Raw genomic sequence first — 18,002 nt, 5'->3', positions numbered from 1 at the left:
TGCCCAACTTGGCAGCTGACAACTTTGTTGTTGTGTGTGCTACCATCCTCCAACTTGAATGTGTGCGTGTTTGAGATGATTACACAGTGGAAGTTTGGCTCAGATCAATTTGGACTCAATTCAAAGTAGCTAACTTGATGGCAATCAAATAGACTGACCTCATATCTGAAACCCATTCATTAACCAAAGGAAAGCATAAATGTTACCATGATACGTTCAGCTGTATTACTTCAATTTACAACTTAACAAGTTAAACATGCTTCATGGTAAATATAAAATCCAAATATTGAGGCATAGAGGTGTATCTACAGGTATGCAAGATTATCAGGGGATGATCCAGATCCTTGATGTACGCCCTGCCCTGATGCAGGGGATGATGGCCAAGCGGCCGGACACACGGGCCCGATGCAAAGGATCTGCGTGCATCAAGGGGTGGGATTGTGCTGGCCCAGACTTGTCGCGACCCCTGGTAAGTGGTATTTATTCTTCCAGACTTGCTTGCATCAGTCTAGTTGAAACAGAACGAATAAAGACACCTTGACTCCTTGAGAAAGTCACTTCTCAGTTCAGAGAAGATTTATGGGCTGTTGCGTTATTGCTTGAGAACAGAAGCAGAATGCGATTTCTGCCCTCAAAGCGATTCCCTAATCTCTTTCTAGCCTCTCCGTCACTGTTATCTCGCATTCAAATCTTCTTGAACTTCACCTGTTCCACCTCAACCAGTCAATTTCCGTTGGAAAGCCAGACTGAGAAATCTAGATCACGTTATACTGGTATCGCTTCGAGGTTGATGAGACAAGATTCCACGGCTTTCCGCAATAAAAACAGTAGTAAACCATCCGTCTCGGTTGAGTCTACCGATTTTGATGTCAAAACCGTCGAAGAAACCATCTCCAGCTACTGCAATGATTGGAAACGTGCATTTGAATTCTTCAACTGGGTCGAGAACGATTGCCAGTTCCAACACAATACTGATACCTATAATCGAATGATTGACATTCTGGGTAAATTCTTTGAGTTCGATTTGGCCTGGAATTTGATCGAACGAATGCGTAAAGATGGGACTTCCCTGCCCGATCACACGACTTTCCAGATCATGTTCAAGCGATATGTCAGAGCCCATATGGTTGTAGAAGCAATCTCTGCTTACGGTCGGGCAATGGAGTTTGATTTGAAGGATGAAACTTCCTTCTTCAATCTTATCGACGCGCTCTGCGAGTACAAGCACGTTATTGAAGCCGAAGAGCTGTGTATGGGAAAAGATTCACCTTACCCTATCAACACCAAATTATACAACATGGTTCTTCGAGGTTGGTATAAGATGGGTTGGTGGACGAAATGCAGGGAATTCTGGGAAGAGATGGAACGGAAGGGTGTTACTCGTGATCTTTGTTCCTACTCCATCTACATGGATATTCTCTGCAAGTCTGGCAAACCTTGGAAAGCAGTTAAATTGTTTAAAGAGATGAAGGCCAAGGGACTTCAACCAGATGTGGTGGCATATAACACAGTCGTTCAAGCAGTGGGTCTCGTGGATGGGGTCGACTCTGCCATGGGACTTTATCGTGAGATGTGGGACGTTGGTTGCAAGCCCAATATTGTGACTCACAACACAATTATTAAACTTTTGTGTCAATCTGGAAGAATGAAGCAAGCCTATTCCGTGCTCGATCAAATGCCTCAAAGGGGTTGTATCCCCGATGTTAATACATACCACAGTTTCTTTGGGTGCCTGAATAGGCCTCAAGAGATTCTTAACTTGTTTGAGGTGATGATTGAGAGAGGAGTGCGTCCAAGGATGGATACTTATGTGATGCTTATGAGGAAATTTGAAAGATGGGGTTTTCTTCGACCAGTTATGGTTGTTTGGGACAAGATGAAGGAACTTGGGTGCAGTCCAGATGAACATGCTTACAATGCTCTGATTGATGCATTGGTGCAGAAAGGAATGATCGATGTTGCTCGGAAGTATGATGAAGAGATGTTGGCAAAAGGGCTCTCCGCTAAACCTCGGAAAGAGTTGGGCACGAAGCCGTTGGGTGGGGGATCAGATGACGAGCCTTTTTGATAGCTCATAAACTTAAAGAAGTGCCCAGAAAGAGCTTTTTGTAGCGAGGTTCTGAGCAAAGAGTAGATTGTTGCGGAAAGATTAGGGTGTCCTGGAGTTATAATTAAATTACATTCAAGATCTGTGAAAGAGTATTTGACATGGATGAGGGAAATCAAAGAACTATGGAGGTGGCTGTTTCAGCCCCAAATATCTGCTCAAGAGTTTTTAGGTTCATTGATTTTGAGGTTGTTAATACACCTAACTGCTGGTTTCTGGCTCTTGGCTGACTGCTCTTAAGCTGCCTATCAAACCATGAACCGAAGAGTTTTCATGTATGTCCCCAGTCCTAGATAAAAATATTGTAGTTGACAAGCTCTTACTGAAGCCATTGGTGTTGCAGTAGCCATTCTTTGTTCTCTGTTTTTTATGCTTTCAAACTCATGGAACTTGGCTACTGCAGTTCATGTGGTCCAGTCTTCATGTTCATTCTTTGCTAAAGCTGTAATTTGCCTCAATTCTCTTTTAATTTGTGGTGCAATTTTGGGGATAGCTATATTTTGTGCCAGGCATCATTTTTTCTCTTGTTTTTTTTATTTTTATTTTCAAAGCCTCCGGTCACCAACGTAGCTGTGTACTAAGGATGAATCTAATTTGAGATTCACTCGATTCTTTGCTGGAAAGCAGCAACCATTTTGATGTTAAGAACCATATAAACGTATAAGTGAGGTGGTTCTTTCAAGTTAAGAGACAACTCCAGACCAACTGTTCAATAGATTGCACAGATAGTCTTTGATAGAAAATAATTCTTCAAGACCATGTTTCCTCATGAACATGATTCGTTAATTAGTGACATCCAGCACACAACCAAAAATAAACCAAGAACTGGATCAAATCATCCATAAAAGAACATTAGGGGCCAATGTATAATGTATAATTGTATTTTCCTTTACATATTTATTTTGAAGAAGAGTATAACCAATCTGACCAACATTTTCATGCCACACAGAAATCCATTGATCTCCATTGTGAATCAGACAAGCAAGTGAGCAACTATTACTATTCCATTTAAGTTAAAGAAATTGATGGATTTAAAAACAATTTAACTGCCTTCCCAAATGCATATTCCTTGGTGCTACAAAAAGAATGTCAAAATCCATAAACAATAGCATCTAGGTCTACGAGAGAAATAGGAAACCTCAAATCACATTCCAGTAAAAGCCTTCTTCCCAACTCCACCACATGATCCAGCAGAAATCACTTTCAACACCATTAAACCTCACTGACTGTCTTTAACAATGGCCTGAAAGAATGTGAAGTAGAACAATTGCAGTCATTATTCAATACCTAATATCGACGAAGATTGCATTAATCAAATTTTCTTTTTATAAATTAATGTGGAACAAACTCTTCTGCCCAGAGTCACGACGAAAAGGGAATGAAATTTGGTAAAAGAATTGGATCTACAGTGGCCGAGGGTAACATGTTCTCCTTCCAAGAAATATGTCTGCCGGGATAGTTGAATGCCTCTTTCTTTTCATGTCTGAAAAATAAGGGAATCCTAATTTATGGTCCTCCCATTAGATGGAAAGAGAAAATAGACGGGGGGATATCATTTGATGTCTTGACATAATGGATGTAGTCATCTCGGTGAACAATATTAGATCTCACCATCTTAGCACTGTGGCAATTGCCTGATGGAATACGGCCCGGTGGAAAAATCCCGGAAAAAGGAAATTCTTACCAAAAAAAACACAACCGGGCCCGGGTGTGTTGGGGGGCCCGGGGGCCCCCAACCTTCCTGGGGGAAAAAAAAAAAAAAAAAAAAATGTTTCCGTTTTTTTAAAAGCAGCCCCACGGGAAAAAACCACTCAACAAAAAATAAAAAATAAAAAAAGGACCGCTTTGGGGGGTGGTTTTTTTTCTTACCTAAAAAAACTCAAAAAAAAAAAAAAAAACCCCCCCCCCTTTTTTATACAAACCAACCAATTTTTTTTTTTTGGTGGGGGGGGGGGGGGGGTTTTGTTTTCTCTCCCCTCCTTTTTTTTAAATTTGTGGGGGGTTGAAACCATTGTCGTTTCGTCTTTCGCTGCAAAGACAGAATCTTCCATATCTGTTGGCTTCTTGTCTTTTCCCTCCATGGCAATTGCATTAGCATATCCATCTTTCACCAACGCCACATGCATTTTTAGCTTCCACATCAAATAATTTAGTCCACTGATTTTTAGTACCTCGAACTCAATAGAAGTTCAACACCAATCAATGCTGACAAGGTTCTTCCACCCATGGCTTTGATACCAATTGTGGTGGAAATATGTCTCCAACCGATCGATTTGAATGAACTGAGACAACAATCAAGACAGAACATGAAATTAACCAAGATGCAAAGACACAATAGAGCATCCCCACCAGATTTTTCAAAATTTTTATTAATTCCTTTAGTTTTAAGATTTTTTATATTAATTCTTTTTTTTTTCACTTTTTTCACTCTTTTCTCTTCTCACATGTGAAATGTCACTATTTGGCCCCCATATTGAGAATAATTTTTAAATATAAAATAATGGGTATAAAAGTCATCTATTGTTAAAAACTAACTCTTCAATTCCTATTTATTCTCCCCACTCTTCTCTCTCACATATTTTCTTCCTATTTATTCTCATCTCTTTCTATAAACGTGGATTAATGGAAATTTTTGAAACAAAATCTTAGTAGATATTCAAAATGTCATTTATAATTATTAATTGGAAACTTAATCCTCAATCCCTATTTATTCTCTCATCTCTCATCTCTCCTCTCTCCTCTCTCATCTTTTTTTCCTATTTATTCTTTTCTATTTCTTTCTTCCTATTTATTCTTCCCTTTTATAAGCGTGGGTTAAAGAAAATTTGGGACAAAATATTCCCCACAATTAGGTACTCTTTTTATTTCTCAATTTATTTATTGTTTCTCTTTTTTTTTTCTTTTTTTTTGTTATTCTTTATTTGATTTTATATTATATGTTTTTTTTATTTCGTCTACAACTTTTGCTATTTGATTTTATATTGTAAATAAAATGTCAATAGTTAATAAGGTAACTAAATACCATTGGTTTGCATCTCTTACCTTAAAAAAAAAAAAATTGGTTTGCATCTGACTTTTTAGGGTTGAAGCCATGTGTATGTGTTTATTTGTTTATTTATTTATTTATTAATATTGGTGTTTTAATTTACTTATATCTTATTGAAAAAATATCATTATCAATAATTTACTTATCTTTATCAAAAATGTGTGGACCCCACTCAATATATGTGAGTCTATAATAAAATAATTCATATGTGATACCCCCAATGGGTCTTATAAGAACCTACACAATATGTGTGGCGAAAAATCGTTGGTGTTTCACCAATCTGGACTACCATTCTTCGCCACCCCCCAACCAATATTGAATCCTGGTTCCCCCTGACAATAAGCTAAGCTATAGGTGGTTCGGCGCAGAGGCCTACATACACAAGGCAATCATACAAAACCAATTCAATAACCATGAAAAATTACAATGGAGACACCTCACTCACACTATGTGGGACCCACTCAACAAAAATCTCACTTACCCACAATGAAATAAAAAGAATACAAGAAGTTAATATATTTAGGACAAGGACACCCTACTAGTGATAATTTACTTCACTCAGAAACCCATTCAATTAAGATCCCGTTCTCTAATCCATACCCCCTAACACTTGAAATGTGTCGTGTGTTGTGTGTTGTGTGTTGGAAAGCAAACATCCTCCCCTATTTTATAGGTAAAGAAGAGGAGAGGCTTTCCTCACATTATTTTACATTTTCTTTGGATGAACAGTGTATGCTATTAATTAATGCTGCCCATTCTGTTTTTCACAGCCCGCAGCAAGTGCTGCCGACAAGCAATGACGAATATATAGTTTTCCAACAAGAAAACTCAAAAACATCGGCATTCACCAACAACAGGAATCCTCTATATTGCTATAATAAATCAAAACAGAGGATTACTCGATGAACTCAATCGGATCAGCATTCAAACCCTCAATCGCCTCTAGGGGTTAAAACCCAAGCTTGAAAAAGCAAGGTCTCAACTTACCCATAAGAACAACTAACTTCGGCTGATTCAGGAAAACCTTCTCCGTCTGAAAATACAAATAAATATGTTAAATTAACCCAAATAATTTAAACCTTTAATCGCCTAAAGCACCAGAAGAACACAAGGAAACAGAAACCAAAACCAGAGGCACACACCCAAAAAAAAAAAAAAAAAAAAAAAAAAAAAAAAAAACCACCACCCAAAAAAAAAAAAAAAAGGGGGGGGGGCCCCCTTCCCCCCCCCCTCCCCCCCCCCCCCCCCACACACCACCCCAAAAAAAAAAAAAATCATTGAACTGGTAGGATGAAAGTAGTAGAGAAAATGAAACAAAATAAACAGATAACGTAATTCAGAAGAGCACCTGTTCCTCCATGGCTTGCGACTGTCGAAGAAATTGTGATAAACTTGGGCTCCAATGAGACCTACCACCGAAGCCGAAACCCTCAACGCGGACGAAGAACCCGAAGCGCCAAACGGATCAAAACCTCATCATCCAGCTACTGCAAACATAATATTGGTTTACAAAGCCATAGACGGATCAGGATCGAACCAAAACCAAACCAAACCCAAAATCGATCCACTTCTTGGTTCGTGATTGGTGCGGTTTTGGTTCGATCCGTGCAACAAAATTGAATAAAACTGAGAAAGTAAAACGTAGCACTGATTCTCTACAAATCTCTCCCTAACCTTACGTTTAATGGCTGTAACAACTAGATGATGAACTACAAATGCAAAAAATCTATAATTTATTCATCCAAAAAAAAAAAAATAAATAAATAAATAAATATATATATATATATATATATATATATATATATATATATATATATATATATATATATATATATATATATATATATATATATATATATATATTAAACTCAAAAGTCTTGATATTTACTGATAAGTACATCTTATGTTAGATATAACCAATTAATCCAAATAGAAAGAACTATTTATATCTTAGTCTCTTTACTTGATAATTTAACAATCAATGGATCTAGGGGTATGACATAAATTATTATCTGATCAGTCCTTTAACGCAACTTATTTAGATGATCTCAAATTTCAAAAGGAAATACAAATTTGTATAAAATTTATTTTAATATGTAATGATTAAAAATACAATATATGATTCTTGCACACAATAAAGATATTCTTGATATGGAAAGATAGATTGCCGCCCAAGATAGAAGGTGCATAGAATGGAAATATTGACTGCCAATATTGTGTAATGAGATGGTTGTGATCTTCACCAATATTGCATCCTGAGGTAATTGAGATCTTCAATTGGAAGTACAATCTCTTTGGGGTAATAGACATCCATAATAAATATTATTTATAACACTCCCCCTTGGATGTCCATCAATAGATAATGTACCTCGTTAAAACCTTACTAAGAAAAACCCCGTGGGAAAAAATCTTAGTGAAGGAAAAAGAGTATACATATCTAAATAATACGTATTGGTAGTGCCTCATTAAAAACCTACCAGGAAAACCTGGGACAAAACCTGGTTAAGGGAAAAGAGTGCAGCACGTATTTTACTCCCCCGATGATAACATCATTGAGTATCTTTGAATACGTACATTCCATTATCATATACAAACTTCTCAACATTTGAAGTAGGCAACGCCTCAATAAATAAACCTGTCAAGTTATCACTTGAACGAATTCAATGAACATATATTTCACCATTTCATTGAAGATCAAGAGTGAAGAAGAATTTGAAAAGGAAGAGAACCCAAGAGCAAAAACCAAAAAGGAAACCCAGTAGAAGATGAGAGAGGGACAGACAACCAAAAAAAAAGAACAACGAAAAAAAAGCAGGAGAAGAGAGAAGAAAAACCGCACAAAACAGAAGGAACCACACAAAAAAAACAGCAAAACAAAAGAAAAAGAAACAAGGGCGAGGAGAAAAAAAACGAAACAAAGAAAAGCACACCGAGGAACAAAGAACAAAGCCCCAACACAAGAAGGACAGACCAAGAAAACCGGGCAAAGAACAAGAGACAACAACCAGGACAAGGAGATACTAGATAAAACCAAAATACCAATAAGGATGATGAACAAAACAGCAAAGCCAAACAAACAAGACAAACAGCCCAAGAACAACCAAAAAAACGCGAAACCCCAAGAGGAGAAAAAACACAAAACACTAAAAAGACCAACCAAAAAGACAAAAAAAGGAAAGCAAGAAAACCACAAGGAGAACAAAGCCGATAACAAGCCAAACAAACCCAGGAAAAGCAAGAACAGAAAAACACAGAGGAGCCAAAAAAAACCAAGACGAGCAAAACAACGCAAAAGATATCAAGGGATGCACACCACAAGAGAACAGCCAAAACAACAGACAAAAGCAAAAGAAAAGAACACAAGAAAACAAGACCAAACAGAGACACACAAAAAAGCAAGCAAAAAGGAAGGAAGCAAAGAAAACAACAAAAAAAGACGGAAAACAACAAAAAAAAGGAAAACACCAAACAAAAAGAGAAAGACGAACCCGCATAGAAAGAGGAAAAAATGCCAAGAAGAAGCAGAACCAGAACGAGACTCAGAAACATGGAACAACGAAGAGCCGGAATCAACAAGAGCAACAAACGAAAGAGATAGAACCAGAGAAAACCAAGAAAAAAGAACAACCAAACAGCAGAGGATCTAATGAGATAGTGATAATGCAAAATCAAAAGACCCCCTCATGGAAAAACAACAAAAAAACCAAGGAAAAGCAAAAAGGAGAATACAACAAATAAAGGGAAAGGGAGCAAAGAACAAAGCGACATCCAAAAAAAGATGAGAAAAGCCACAAAGCCAAGAAAGGGAGAAAACAACCCCCGATCACAAATGAGCGAAACAAGGAGCAAAGAGACAAATAAATGACAAACCAGGAAAAACAAAACAAAGCACAACGGAGGAAAAAACAAAAGCGAGAGAAAAAGCAACAAGACAAAAGCACAAACAAAAACAACAAAGCAAACAACGAAAACAAAGAGCAAAAACAACAGGACACAAACACAAAAAAAAACCGAAGGCAAGAGGGGAAGGCCCAAAACCCAACGCAAAAACGAGAAGCAAAACAGCGGTGAAAAAAAAAAACGAGAACAAACAAACAAGAAAACACAATGAAGAACAGTCCAATGGATGACAAGAAAAAAGAAACGACCAGGCAAGGCATCCAAATAAAAAAAGAAAAGAAACCCAAGCAGGTAACAGAAGAACAAAGGAGAAAATCAAAACGATAGAAAAACAAGTAGCCAAGAAAAACAAAAGCAAACAATAAGCGAGACACACAAAAAAGAAAAAAAAACCCCAGAAAAAAGAAGCCGACAACAAGGACACCGAAAAACAAGCCCAACAAAAAGAGAAAAGAACAGAAAACCCACAAAGAATAAGAGAAAACACACAAAAAAACAAAAAAAAAAGAATATAGAAAGCAATAAAAAAAATAAAGAAAAAGAAAAAAGATAAACAACAAGAGAGAGAAAAGAAAAAAACAAAAAAAAAACAAAGAAGAAAGAAGGGACGGAGCCAAAAAAAAAGCAAAAAAAGAAGAAAAAAAAAAAAAAAAAGCACAAAGAAAAAAGAGAGAAGAACAGAAAGAACAAAGAAAAAAAAAAAAAAAAAAAAAAAAAGAAAGCGAACAAAACCAAAAAGACAGAAAAAGAAAAAGAAAAACCAAAAACGAGAGAAAAAAAAAAAAAAAGAAAAAAAAACACAAAACAAACAACAAACAAAAAAAGGAAAGAAAAAAAACAAAAGAGAAAAAAAAACAAAAAAAAAAAAAAAAAAAAAAAAAAAAAAAAAAAAAGAAAAAAAAAAAAAAAAAAAAAAAAAAAAAAAAACAAAAAAAAAAAACAACAAAAAAAAAAAAAAAGAAAAAAAAAAAAAAAAAAGAAAAAAAAAAAAAAAAGAAAAAAAGAAAAAAAAAAAGAAAAAAGAAAAACAAAAAAAAGAAAAAAAAACAAAAAAAAACAAAAGAAAAAAAAAACAAAAAAACAAAAAAAAAAACAAAAAGATAAAAAGAAAGAAGAAGAAGAAGGAAAAGAAGTAAGAGAGGAACAAACCGAGGTAAGAGATAATTGAAGAATGGGTAATGACATCCATAATAAATATTATTTAAAATGTAAAAATATTTTACATGTTTTGAATTTTTTTTTAAAAGTTTGACTAAAATAACAGCCCCTACTCGATGTGGATTAAGAAATTGGATTACATTCTAATCGGAAATCCTTACACATTCGTCTTTGCCTTTTGAGATGGTGTGTTTGTTTTTCAAGCTTTAACACAATTTGATAAAAGAGAAGAAAAAACAAAGGAAAATTTAAATTTTTTTTAAAAAAAAAAAATTTTGATCAAAAAAAAAATAGTTTTTTATAAAAAAATTAATGGAACACTAATTTGGACAATGCTTGAGGAGAAGGACCTTGCTTTTGTCCCGAACATTTAATGTGCAAGATTGTCCAACAAAGTATCTCGACCGTTTGATGTAAAAATTTTGAAATCAAATCTTGATTGTTCATGTTAATCGAGATCTTTTGAAAACGACAACGGTTGAAATTTTGATATTAGACGGTCGAGATCACCGGCCCCGTTTTGTGCAGGATAAATGCTTTTTCAAAGAAGTATAACCCTAGAGCTTCTTGTAGAGAATTCATTAAACAATGCTCCAGCAAAACCATTTCCAGCTCTATCTCACATTGAATACATATACGTTAGTTTAGTCTAGTAGGCTTTAAGGTCTAAGTACCCTTAAGGGTTTATTAAGTCAACCAGACCAAAATGATGGAATATTGTATTTACAAGACCCAGAGACCTAAGTCCTAAAAAACTGCAGCATTTCCAGCGTTGTTCCCAACTTCTAATATCCGCTTTTCCCCTGCTTTCTTTAAAACCCATACTCTATTCTGGTTTTATTAGTTCACGACCACTCAAGTTGTCATTCGCAGCAAGATACAGGAGAGTAATAGCAGGTTTGGTTCACTAAAGAAAGCTTATGATAAATTATATTTCACTTAATCATTGGGTTCAAATGGTGATGACTTACACTTCTTATACATCATATTCATTAGACATGCTTCCTAAGGGGGGGGGGGAAAATTCTCTTAAAGGAGATTGGGATGATATGTTTTGAACTGCTGACTCGTGAACATGAAAATTGAAGAAAATATAGATGGTATCAAGGTATTGAAGAGTGGAAAGCCAAAGCTTTTATCTCATGCAAGCTATAGAGATTAGAAGTACTAGACTTTCCTCAGCAAAGCTTGAATGACTATTTTATAAATCTGCAGTCTACCTACCCAGTTGAGAATGCCTATTATCACTCCAACTCCAACTGCCCCCCTAGACAAATGAGGAAATCCAACTCCACTCAATCTTCAAACCTACGTTCCTGGGACGTACGTAGTCCTTGATGAAGTCTAGAAATGCATATGATCATGCAAACACCTTTCTGAAAATTCAACTCTTTATCTAGCAAAGTTGTGCTTCCAGATTGGCTGCTATTTTTGCTCTTCATCAATGAACTATTGTTGGTGATTCAGAAAATAGCAGAAGTGGTCGAGAATCTATCACTCATATTCTTCTGGAATGTTGCTTCTCACACAGTTTCTAGTGTGGTGCCTGGCTTGATGCGGGTTTGATTTTGGGCGTTCCAGTGGTCTTTGTACCCTTCAAAACTGGATCATTTAGAATCTCATAAAAACGAAGGATTTATATGTTTTAATTTACTTAAAATTAAGCAACCCATGGTACCCACCTTAGGACTTGAGAGATAATGAAGTTGAAGAGCTAGATAATTCACAGTATATGCTTTGTACTTATCCCTGCAACAACAGATATGGAGCAGAACTGCATCTTTAACTGCATCTTTATCTCTTTATATACCATATATCATGTGGGTTTACTTCAAATTTTTAACATATCGTGTCAAGCTGTCCATTTATACATTCAACAAGAAACCTTGTAATATTAATATTGGGAGAAAAAAGATTGGAAAAACTGCTTTCTTGATTACATGGCTATAGGGTTTATATTTCTTTTAAAACCCAGTTTTCGCATGTCAGATGTCATCAACTACATTAAGTGTCTACGATCAGTCAAAATTAACTAAGATGAAGAAGCCAAAAGAGAGATTTAGTGGTGCCTAGGTTTGTGACTTCTTGGACCATAGTAATCTTCATGGAACACTGGCCGGACGTGGTGGACTTCCTTGGCTACCCGAGAAAAACCTTTCTTCTTCATGGTACCTGAACAGTGCCCATCTTTGCAAATAACAGCAGCCGCCGCCTTTCCAACCCTATCACCAACACCGCCACTTTCTTTCATCAAATTACTGTCTTTTTCTTCCTGCATCACCATACCCTTTTGATATTAATATCAGAACAAGAAGAAGGGAGAAAACCCATTTCAGAGAACCCAAAAAAGCGCTCATATGAATGATTGATTACAACAAAAGAAAACAAATCATGCACTTACATGGAACTTATGATGATCGGCTAATGAAACCTCTTGTTGCAGTAGTCGAATACCTGAATTCCACACACAGAAATTAAGCGGACTTGTTGAAAGAAAAACCCTAATTCTAATTTTCAAGAGAGATGAAGTACTTACCCTGAGCCTCTACAAGAAGAAAGAGCATGATAGAGACTAGTAAAGCAGGCCTCATTTGAGAAAAGCTTATGGTCAAGGATTAACCGAAGGAAGGAAGGAGAAGTAGGGGAAGAACGATAGTTCCCAAAATGAGATGGGTATCCTTTGTTTCGCTCTATCACTCTTAGTAGTTGAAACTGAGAAACGTATGACCAGGAAGACCCAATTTGGTGATGGGCATAACAGATATATAGTCCCTCTTTTTCATTTCGAAAACACAAAAGAAGAAAATATATGAGATTGAGAAAGAACAACTAGCATAAAAAGTTCAAAATGGTTTGGTATATTAACGTACAGCAACTTGTCTCTTATGAAACTTTGTCCCTCTTTCATGGACTTTTGATCCCCGTTAAGATTTCTGGAGGGGCCGCAAAGTGTTCAAACCACGGTGGATCTGTCGGATTGGTTTTGTTGCAATGGGATTGTGTTCTTGGACTTTTGCAGTTGGAGAGAACGCTGAAAAAACCACATTAACTTAATTCCTCTTTCTACCCCACACACAAAAAAAATAAAAAAAAAAAAAAAAAAAAAAAAAAAATAATAATAATAATAATAATAATAATAATAATAATATAATAATAATAATAATAATAATAATAATAATAATAATAATAATAATAATAATAATAATAATAATAATAATAATAATAATAATAATAATAATAATAATAATAATAATAATTGGTTGATTTTGCCTGAAAGAAAAGAAAATTTCCATTTGTGTGATTCAATTGGAAAACGGAAAATTTCAATCCCACCCACTGAAAAAAAAATTGACCATTCTCCAATTTATCATTAAGTCCTTTTTGCTAGTATTGTAAGTCCCAATTAGGTTCTATGAACCGTACCTCACAAACTATGTGAAAATTTATGATTGGGAGAGTAATAAATCGTACGCGGTAGAAGGAGATGAAGAAATGAGTCGAGCATATTTCGTTCAAGGCTATTTTTGTCTTTTTGAAACACGTAACTTACTTACATTATCACCCAACGTTCTATGATTTTCTGATGATGATAGGGGGTGGCTGCCATTATTTTAACCTTATAACGGGTTTGATTGATTAATTGGATAACTCAGGGTCGTAAAGGCATTCAAGGCATAATTCGTGCTTTTCTTCATCGAAGTCGATGTGGATTTTGTTCAACTATACATTGGTGGTAAATCTCTGTTTTTGCTGGACATATGCTAGATATTTTACTCAATAAATGTAAACTTATGTGTGCAAGTTTGGATTCTAGGCTTGCCCTCTTTCAAGGAATCCTACCTACGCTTGCCCATAGCTTAGTTATCATACGTATATCAGATGGTCAAATTGCATTCATTAATATTAGATGTATATATTCACACCTTGTGCCAACAGTGGTTTTCTCTATATTTAACTTTAATTCTTAATGAATGATGTTTGCTTTGTCATCATGTAGTACTTGAGATAAGTGAAGAAAAAGATCAAAATGACAACTCTTAAAAAATAGCATAAGGTAAGCGTAAATCAAAAGATGGTTATAATTTCTTAATTTTCTATTTTGGCTAGTATAAAATGCATGATAATTAATATGTGAGCATCCACATCTTCACGCCTAGCTTTGTCCGTGCTTTGTTGTGCAGTGAATCATTAACCCAAGCCGATGTCGGACCAATCCAAGCGACGACAACCCATCATCCACTTAGGCAGGCGTGCATTTTTGGCCGTCCGATCACACGTCGCCCACCCGACAACTTGGCGAATGTGATCGTAAAATGTAGAACAACAGGAACATCTGACCGTCCGATGAACATATATCGCCGAAATTAGTTTGGTATGATTTTTGAAATCATTCTATATAATCTTTGGTGATGGCGAGTGGCGACAAGTCACAACTCAAAATTTACCGTTTCGGTTGGGTTCCGGTCTTTTTTTAGTAAACAAGCACAATGTGAGATGAGAGCTCAAATTCCAAGTTCTATGATTAATTAAAACTAGTTATTCTAATTAAGTTCAAATAAACTAATTAAGCAGGAGCCCAAAGCATTGCAAATCAATGATTCACAAATAATACAATCTGGATTCATGGGGACACGTGTGCTGTGTGCAGACAAAGATACAATGGTGAAATTAGGGTCCATAACTAGTTGTTTGGGCCATTACATTAATACATTAATGCTGTTGTGTTGTATTGTGTCTGCCTGTCTACATGGATTGATGGCTGGATTCCAGGAGGGGTTGGGCTATGAGGGACAATTCTATATTTTTTATGGCATGCCCACTTACATTAGTTAATTTAATTGTTCTTATACGGCTTTGCTTAGTAGTACTGTTCTGTTCCCTTCATTCACCCTTTTTGATTACACTTAAAAGGGATGATTAAGTTATAAAAAGGTTGGACGCTTTCCTACTTTATTATTAAGTGGAAATTTGACAAATGACAATCATCTAAATTGGCTTTACCACAATAATAAGAGCTCACCTATAAAACAAAAGATGTTTTACTTATCCTTTTGCATTGTATAGGTATAGATAACAAGTTTTATGTTATCACAACATGGAAAACCTCTTTAATCCCACCCAAAATGATTATACTTTGATGACATGAGTACTTTACCCAAACCTCTATCTAGGTATTGGCCCGTGCGTCTTTTCTTAATTCATCAACTATATAGTTTGGCTACAAATAATACACCTACTGTGAGATCTGATCTTTTATGCCATGCATGTGGCTAAAAAATCTATATTGTACTCATGGTACATTATATCGGTGATATGTCGATGGTGTCCGACTCAACACTTGCAAGCAATATGAGATTTCCCGAAAGTTGATGATATATCGCCAACCTTCGATTTTTTGACCTTTCAGTCTAATTTTCAGCCTATTTTTAATATATTTTGACATTTTCTTTCTCTTCTCCAAAACTTCCCATAAGATTTCTCTGCACCTAGGGACCCCGTGTTTGTCAAGGACAAAATGTGAAGCATGAGCCATACTCAATAGGATAACTCCATGTACTTGTCTACATTGTTGTACTTCTTTAGTAATATTGTATCTTGTTAATGAGTTGTAAACTTTAATACTTCTCTTCACTCATTGTATACTTGTGTTTTCTTTGCATGTTTATATTAGTGAGGTTTGCAAACTTCCAGCTTTCCCACATACAGCCAATCATGTGTCGATCAGGAACATTGACTTAGGTGATATTTTAAGCTAAAATAACGCTCATAGTGTGTTTGTTGGCCTCAAATTAGGCTACATACTAAAATTCAAACAAAAATGACCCTAAATACTCCTCAAAACTGAGGTCATTTTCTCACCGACCCATTGCCAAATGTAGGCGAAATGTCGCTGTGTCGGTGGTGTCAACAGCCACCAACACCCGACATTTGGGCGACATTTGGAACTTTGATTGTACTATTTGATCTCTTAGCTTCCTAAGACATTATCAGCTTTGCAGCATCATATAGGTAATGCGAGCACAGAGCTATCTGAAGAAGTGATGAATAATATGCCCACAGACATCTGATCTCACATTTTTTCACAAGAAAAACTAGCCTAAATTGTATGTGTTGATCAGTAGGAATATTATGTTTGTTTATCATTATTTATGCATAAATTATTGATTAATTATACTAGATTTCGTGCATAACTATTAATGTGCAAGAAACAAGTTCCTAAAACCTCACTTTCCAATAGAATGGTGAAGTCAAATGCGGCATAAGAGTATATAGTTTGCCTAATCACTTCATTAATGAATGGGGATAAGTTTAACCAGCTTAGCATTAAGTATTTAGTGTAATGGGTACCAAATAAAGAGAAAAGAGACATTATGGAAAGCTACCTGTTCTTCAACAGAATGCAAGTTGCAATTGAATTTTCTGTTCTGTTAGGTTCCATAGCTTCCTAACCAAAGATCAGCTGAAGGCTTTACATGCATTCGTTGTCAAACAGAAATCCATGTTCTCTTGCAAGACTAGAACTCTCTTCCTCCTTCAATAAGATCTTGTTTCCACCTGCTCTGCAGGCAGTCCCTTCAGGGTGTGAATCCAAATCTTCCCTTTCAGAGGTGATGAAAGTTAGGCATAAAGTCTAGCTTTTTATAATGGTATAGGATGTGTTTCTACCAAATCAAAAAGTTCTTCTCCTATTCCAAAACCAAGCATTCTAGCCATGTCAGTCGTCTTCAACTTGGGTTTTGAAATTTTATTTTGCTTCAACCAAGAGTACACTAGAAATACTTTCTTCATCACAAACAATTCCAAGGCTTCTGGATTGAACACAATACCCATTTTCATGCTTATCTGTCCAAACAAAAGTAAACAAGTTAGAGCTGAAGTCATCCTCTCCGCCTCTTTCTCTTTAATTTGAAACTAATACCTGGTGAGGAACCAGCATAGCAGCATAACGAGCAAGCTCTCCAGCACGCCAGTCCAGTACAACAGGTAGCCATGGATAGGCAGCGTCAAGCCTCAGGAACCACAATCTTATATCTGGAATTTCAGACAATTCTCGAATATCATGAGGATCTTCTCTTGCATAATTTATGGTAAAACCGACTGTTCGTTCAAGAAGTACTTTTGGCTCTGTAAGGGTTGTGCGGAGGCAGATCATTGTATTCAGAAAATTTTGGAGCACTCACAGGTAGTCAAGAAAATGGAAGTGAGGAAAGCTTACTTCACTTACCTGATGAGAGTGAAACAATTCCATGAACTGGTGATAAGTCAAGGCGTCGAATGATATCATTGTCGATAACGATCTCCAGCCGCCCTTTTGTTGGGGGAATTGGAGGTGGAAGTTCAGGGGTATCTGTCCATCAAAGTTCTTCAAATTTAGTTTCGTTCCAAATTGAACAAATTTTCTTGTGAATTTTATTTTATTAATTGACATCACAGAAAAAGAAACTGTCAAAAACGAAGTTGAACTACCCTACCCTCTTCATCATGGAGGGACAAGTCGAAATTCCCAGATGGATTGAATGAAACGGAAACCACAACTTCCTGCCGTCGACCCAATTGAGAAAATGGAAGAGAAGTGATTGAAATCGAAATAGGTTTGCAGGAAGAACATGGATTGAGCGAGGGGAAGTTCTGTTTCAACGAAGAAAGAAGAGGAAGGAAGGTCGAGGCTGCAGCCATGGGAGAAATGCTAAGAAGCTTCTTTATCTCTTAGTCTTTAGTGTTCTGTATATCTCGGTCTGGCAGTTATTACTGGCCCTGAATTCAGTTTCTTATCGTCCACAGGACGTCAAG

General features: G+C 36.1%; 2 protein-coding genes and 1 long non-coding RNA gene across 3 annotated transcripts; 1 reads left to right on the top strand and 2 right to left on the bottom strand.

Annotated features, from left to right (window-relative positions):
- The first annotated feature begins 289 nt into the window (after positions 1-289).
- On the top strand, positions 290-2,589 carry LOC149009505 (Pentatricopeptide repeat (PPR) superfamily protein). Its single transcript, XM_089162845.1, has one exon. The coding sequence runs from the start codon at positions 617-619 to the stop codon at positions 2,066-2,068; it is 1,452 nt and encodes a 483-aa protein (XP_089018971.1). The 5' UTR covers positions 290-616; the 3' UTR covers positions 2,069-2,589.
- A 9,803-nt stretch (positions 2,590-12,392) lies between these two features.
- LOC149009504 (uncharacterized) lies at positions 12,393-13,004 on the bottom strand. The gene is made up of 3 exons (XR_016174461.1): positions 12,748-13,004; positions 12,613-12,665; positions 12,393-12,483 (listed from the first exon to the last, which is right to left on the bottom strand). It is a non-coding gene; the product is annotated as an uncharacterized LOC149009504 (long non-coding RNA).
- A 2,710-nt stretch (positions 13,005-15,714) lies between these two features.
- Positions 15,715-17,934, bottom strand: CRR6 (chlororespiratory reduction 6). The gene is made up of 4 exons (XM_089162224.1): positions 17,684-17,934; positions 17,437-17,559; positions 17,131-17,336; positions 15,715-17,054 (listed from the first exon to the last, which is right to left on the bottom strand). Exons 1-4 carry the CDS (start codon positions 17,886-17,888, stop codon positions 16,851-16,853), a joined length of 738 nt encoding a protein of 245 aa, XP_089018350.1. The 5' UTR covers positions 17,889-17,934; the 3' UTR covers positions 15,715-16,850.
- Between the last annotated feature and the right edge of the window lie 68 nt (positions 17,935-18,002).

Source organism: Hakea prostrata, chromosome 7 (assembly GCF_041222555.1).
Source record: "Hakea prostrata isolate BN-2017 chromosome 7, UWA_Hpros_2, whole genome shotgun sequence".
Taxonomy (NCBI): domain Eukaryota; kingdom Viridiplantae; phylum Streptophyta; class Magnoliopsida; order Proteales; family Proteaceae; genus Hakea; species Hakea prostrata.
The sequence above is the reverse complement of the archived record's forward strand: the minus strand, read 5'-3'. Positions and strand labels throughout refer to the sequence as shown.

What these genes read in the sequence shown, in the direction of transcription:
- LOC149009505 (XM_089162845.1), top strand. Translation starts at nt 617, where the DNA reads ATGCGATTTCTGCCCTCAAAGCGATTCCCTAATCTCTTTCTAGCCTCT.
- CRR6 (XM_089162224.1), bottom strand. Translation starts at nt 17,888, where the DNA reads ATGGCTGCAGCCTCGACCTTCCTTCCTCTTCTTTCTTCGTTGAAACAG. An exon ending in AATTGTTTCACTCTCATCAG is followed by an intron (nt 17,337 to 17,436) that starts GTAAGTGAAGTA and finishes CAACCCTTACAG; the next exon opens with AGCCAAAAGTACTTCTTGAA. An exon ending in CTATGCTGGTTCCTCACCAG is followed by an intron (nt 17,055 to 17,130) that starts GTATTAGTTTCA and finishes TTGTTTGGACAG; the next exon opens with ATAAGCATGAAAATGGGTAT.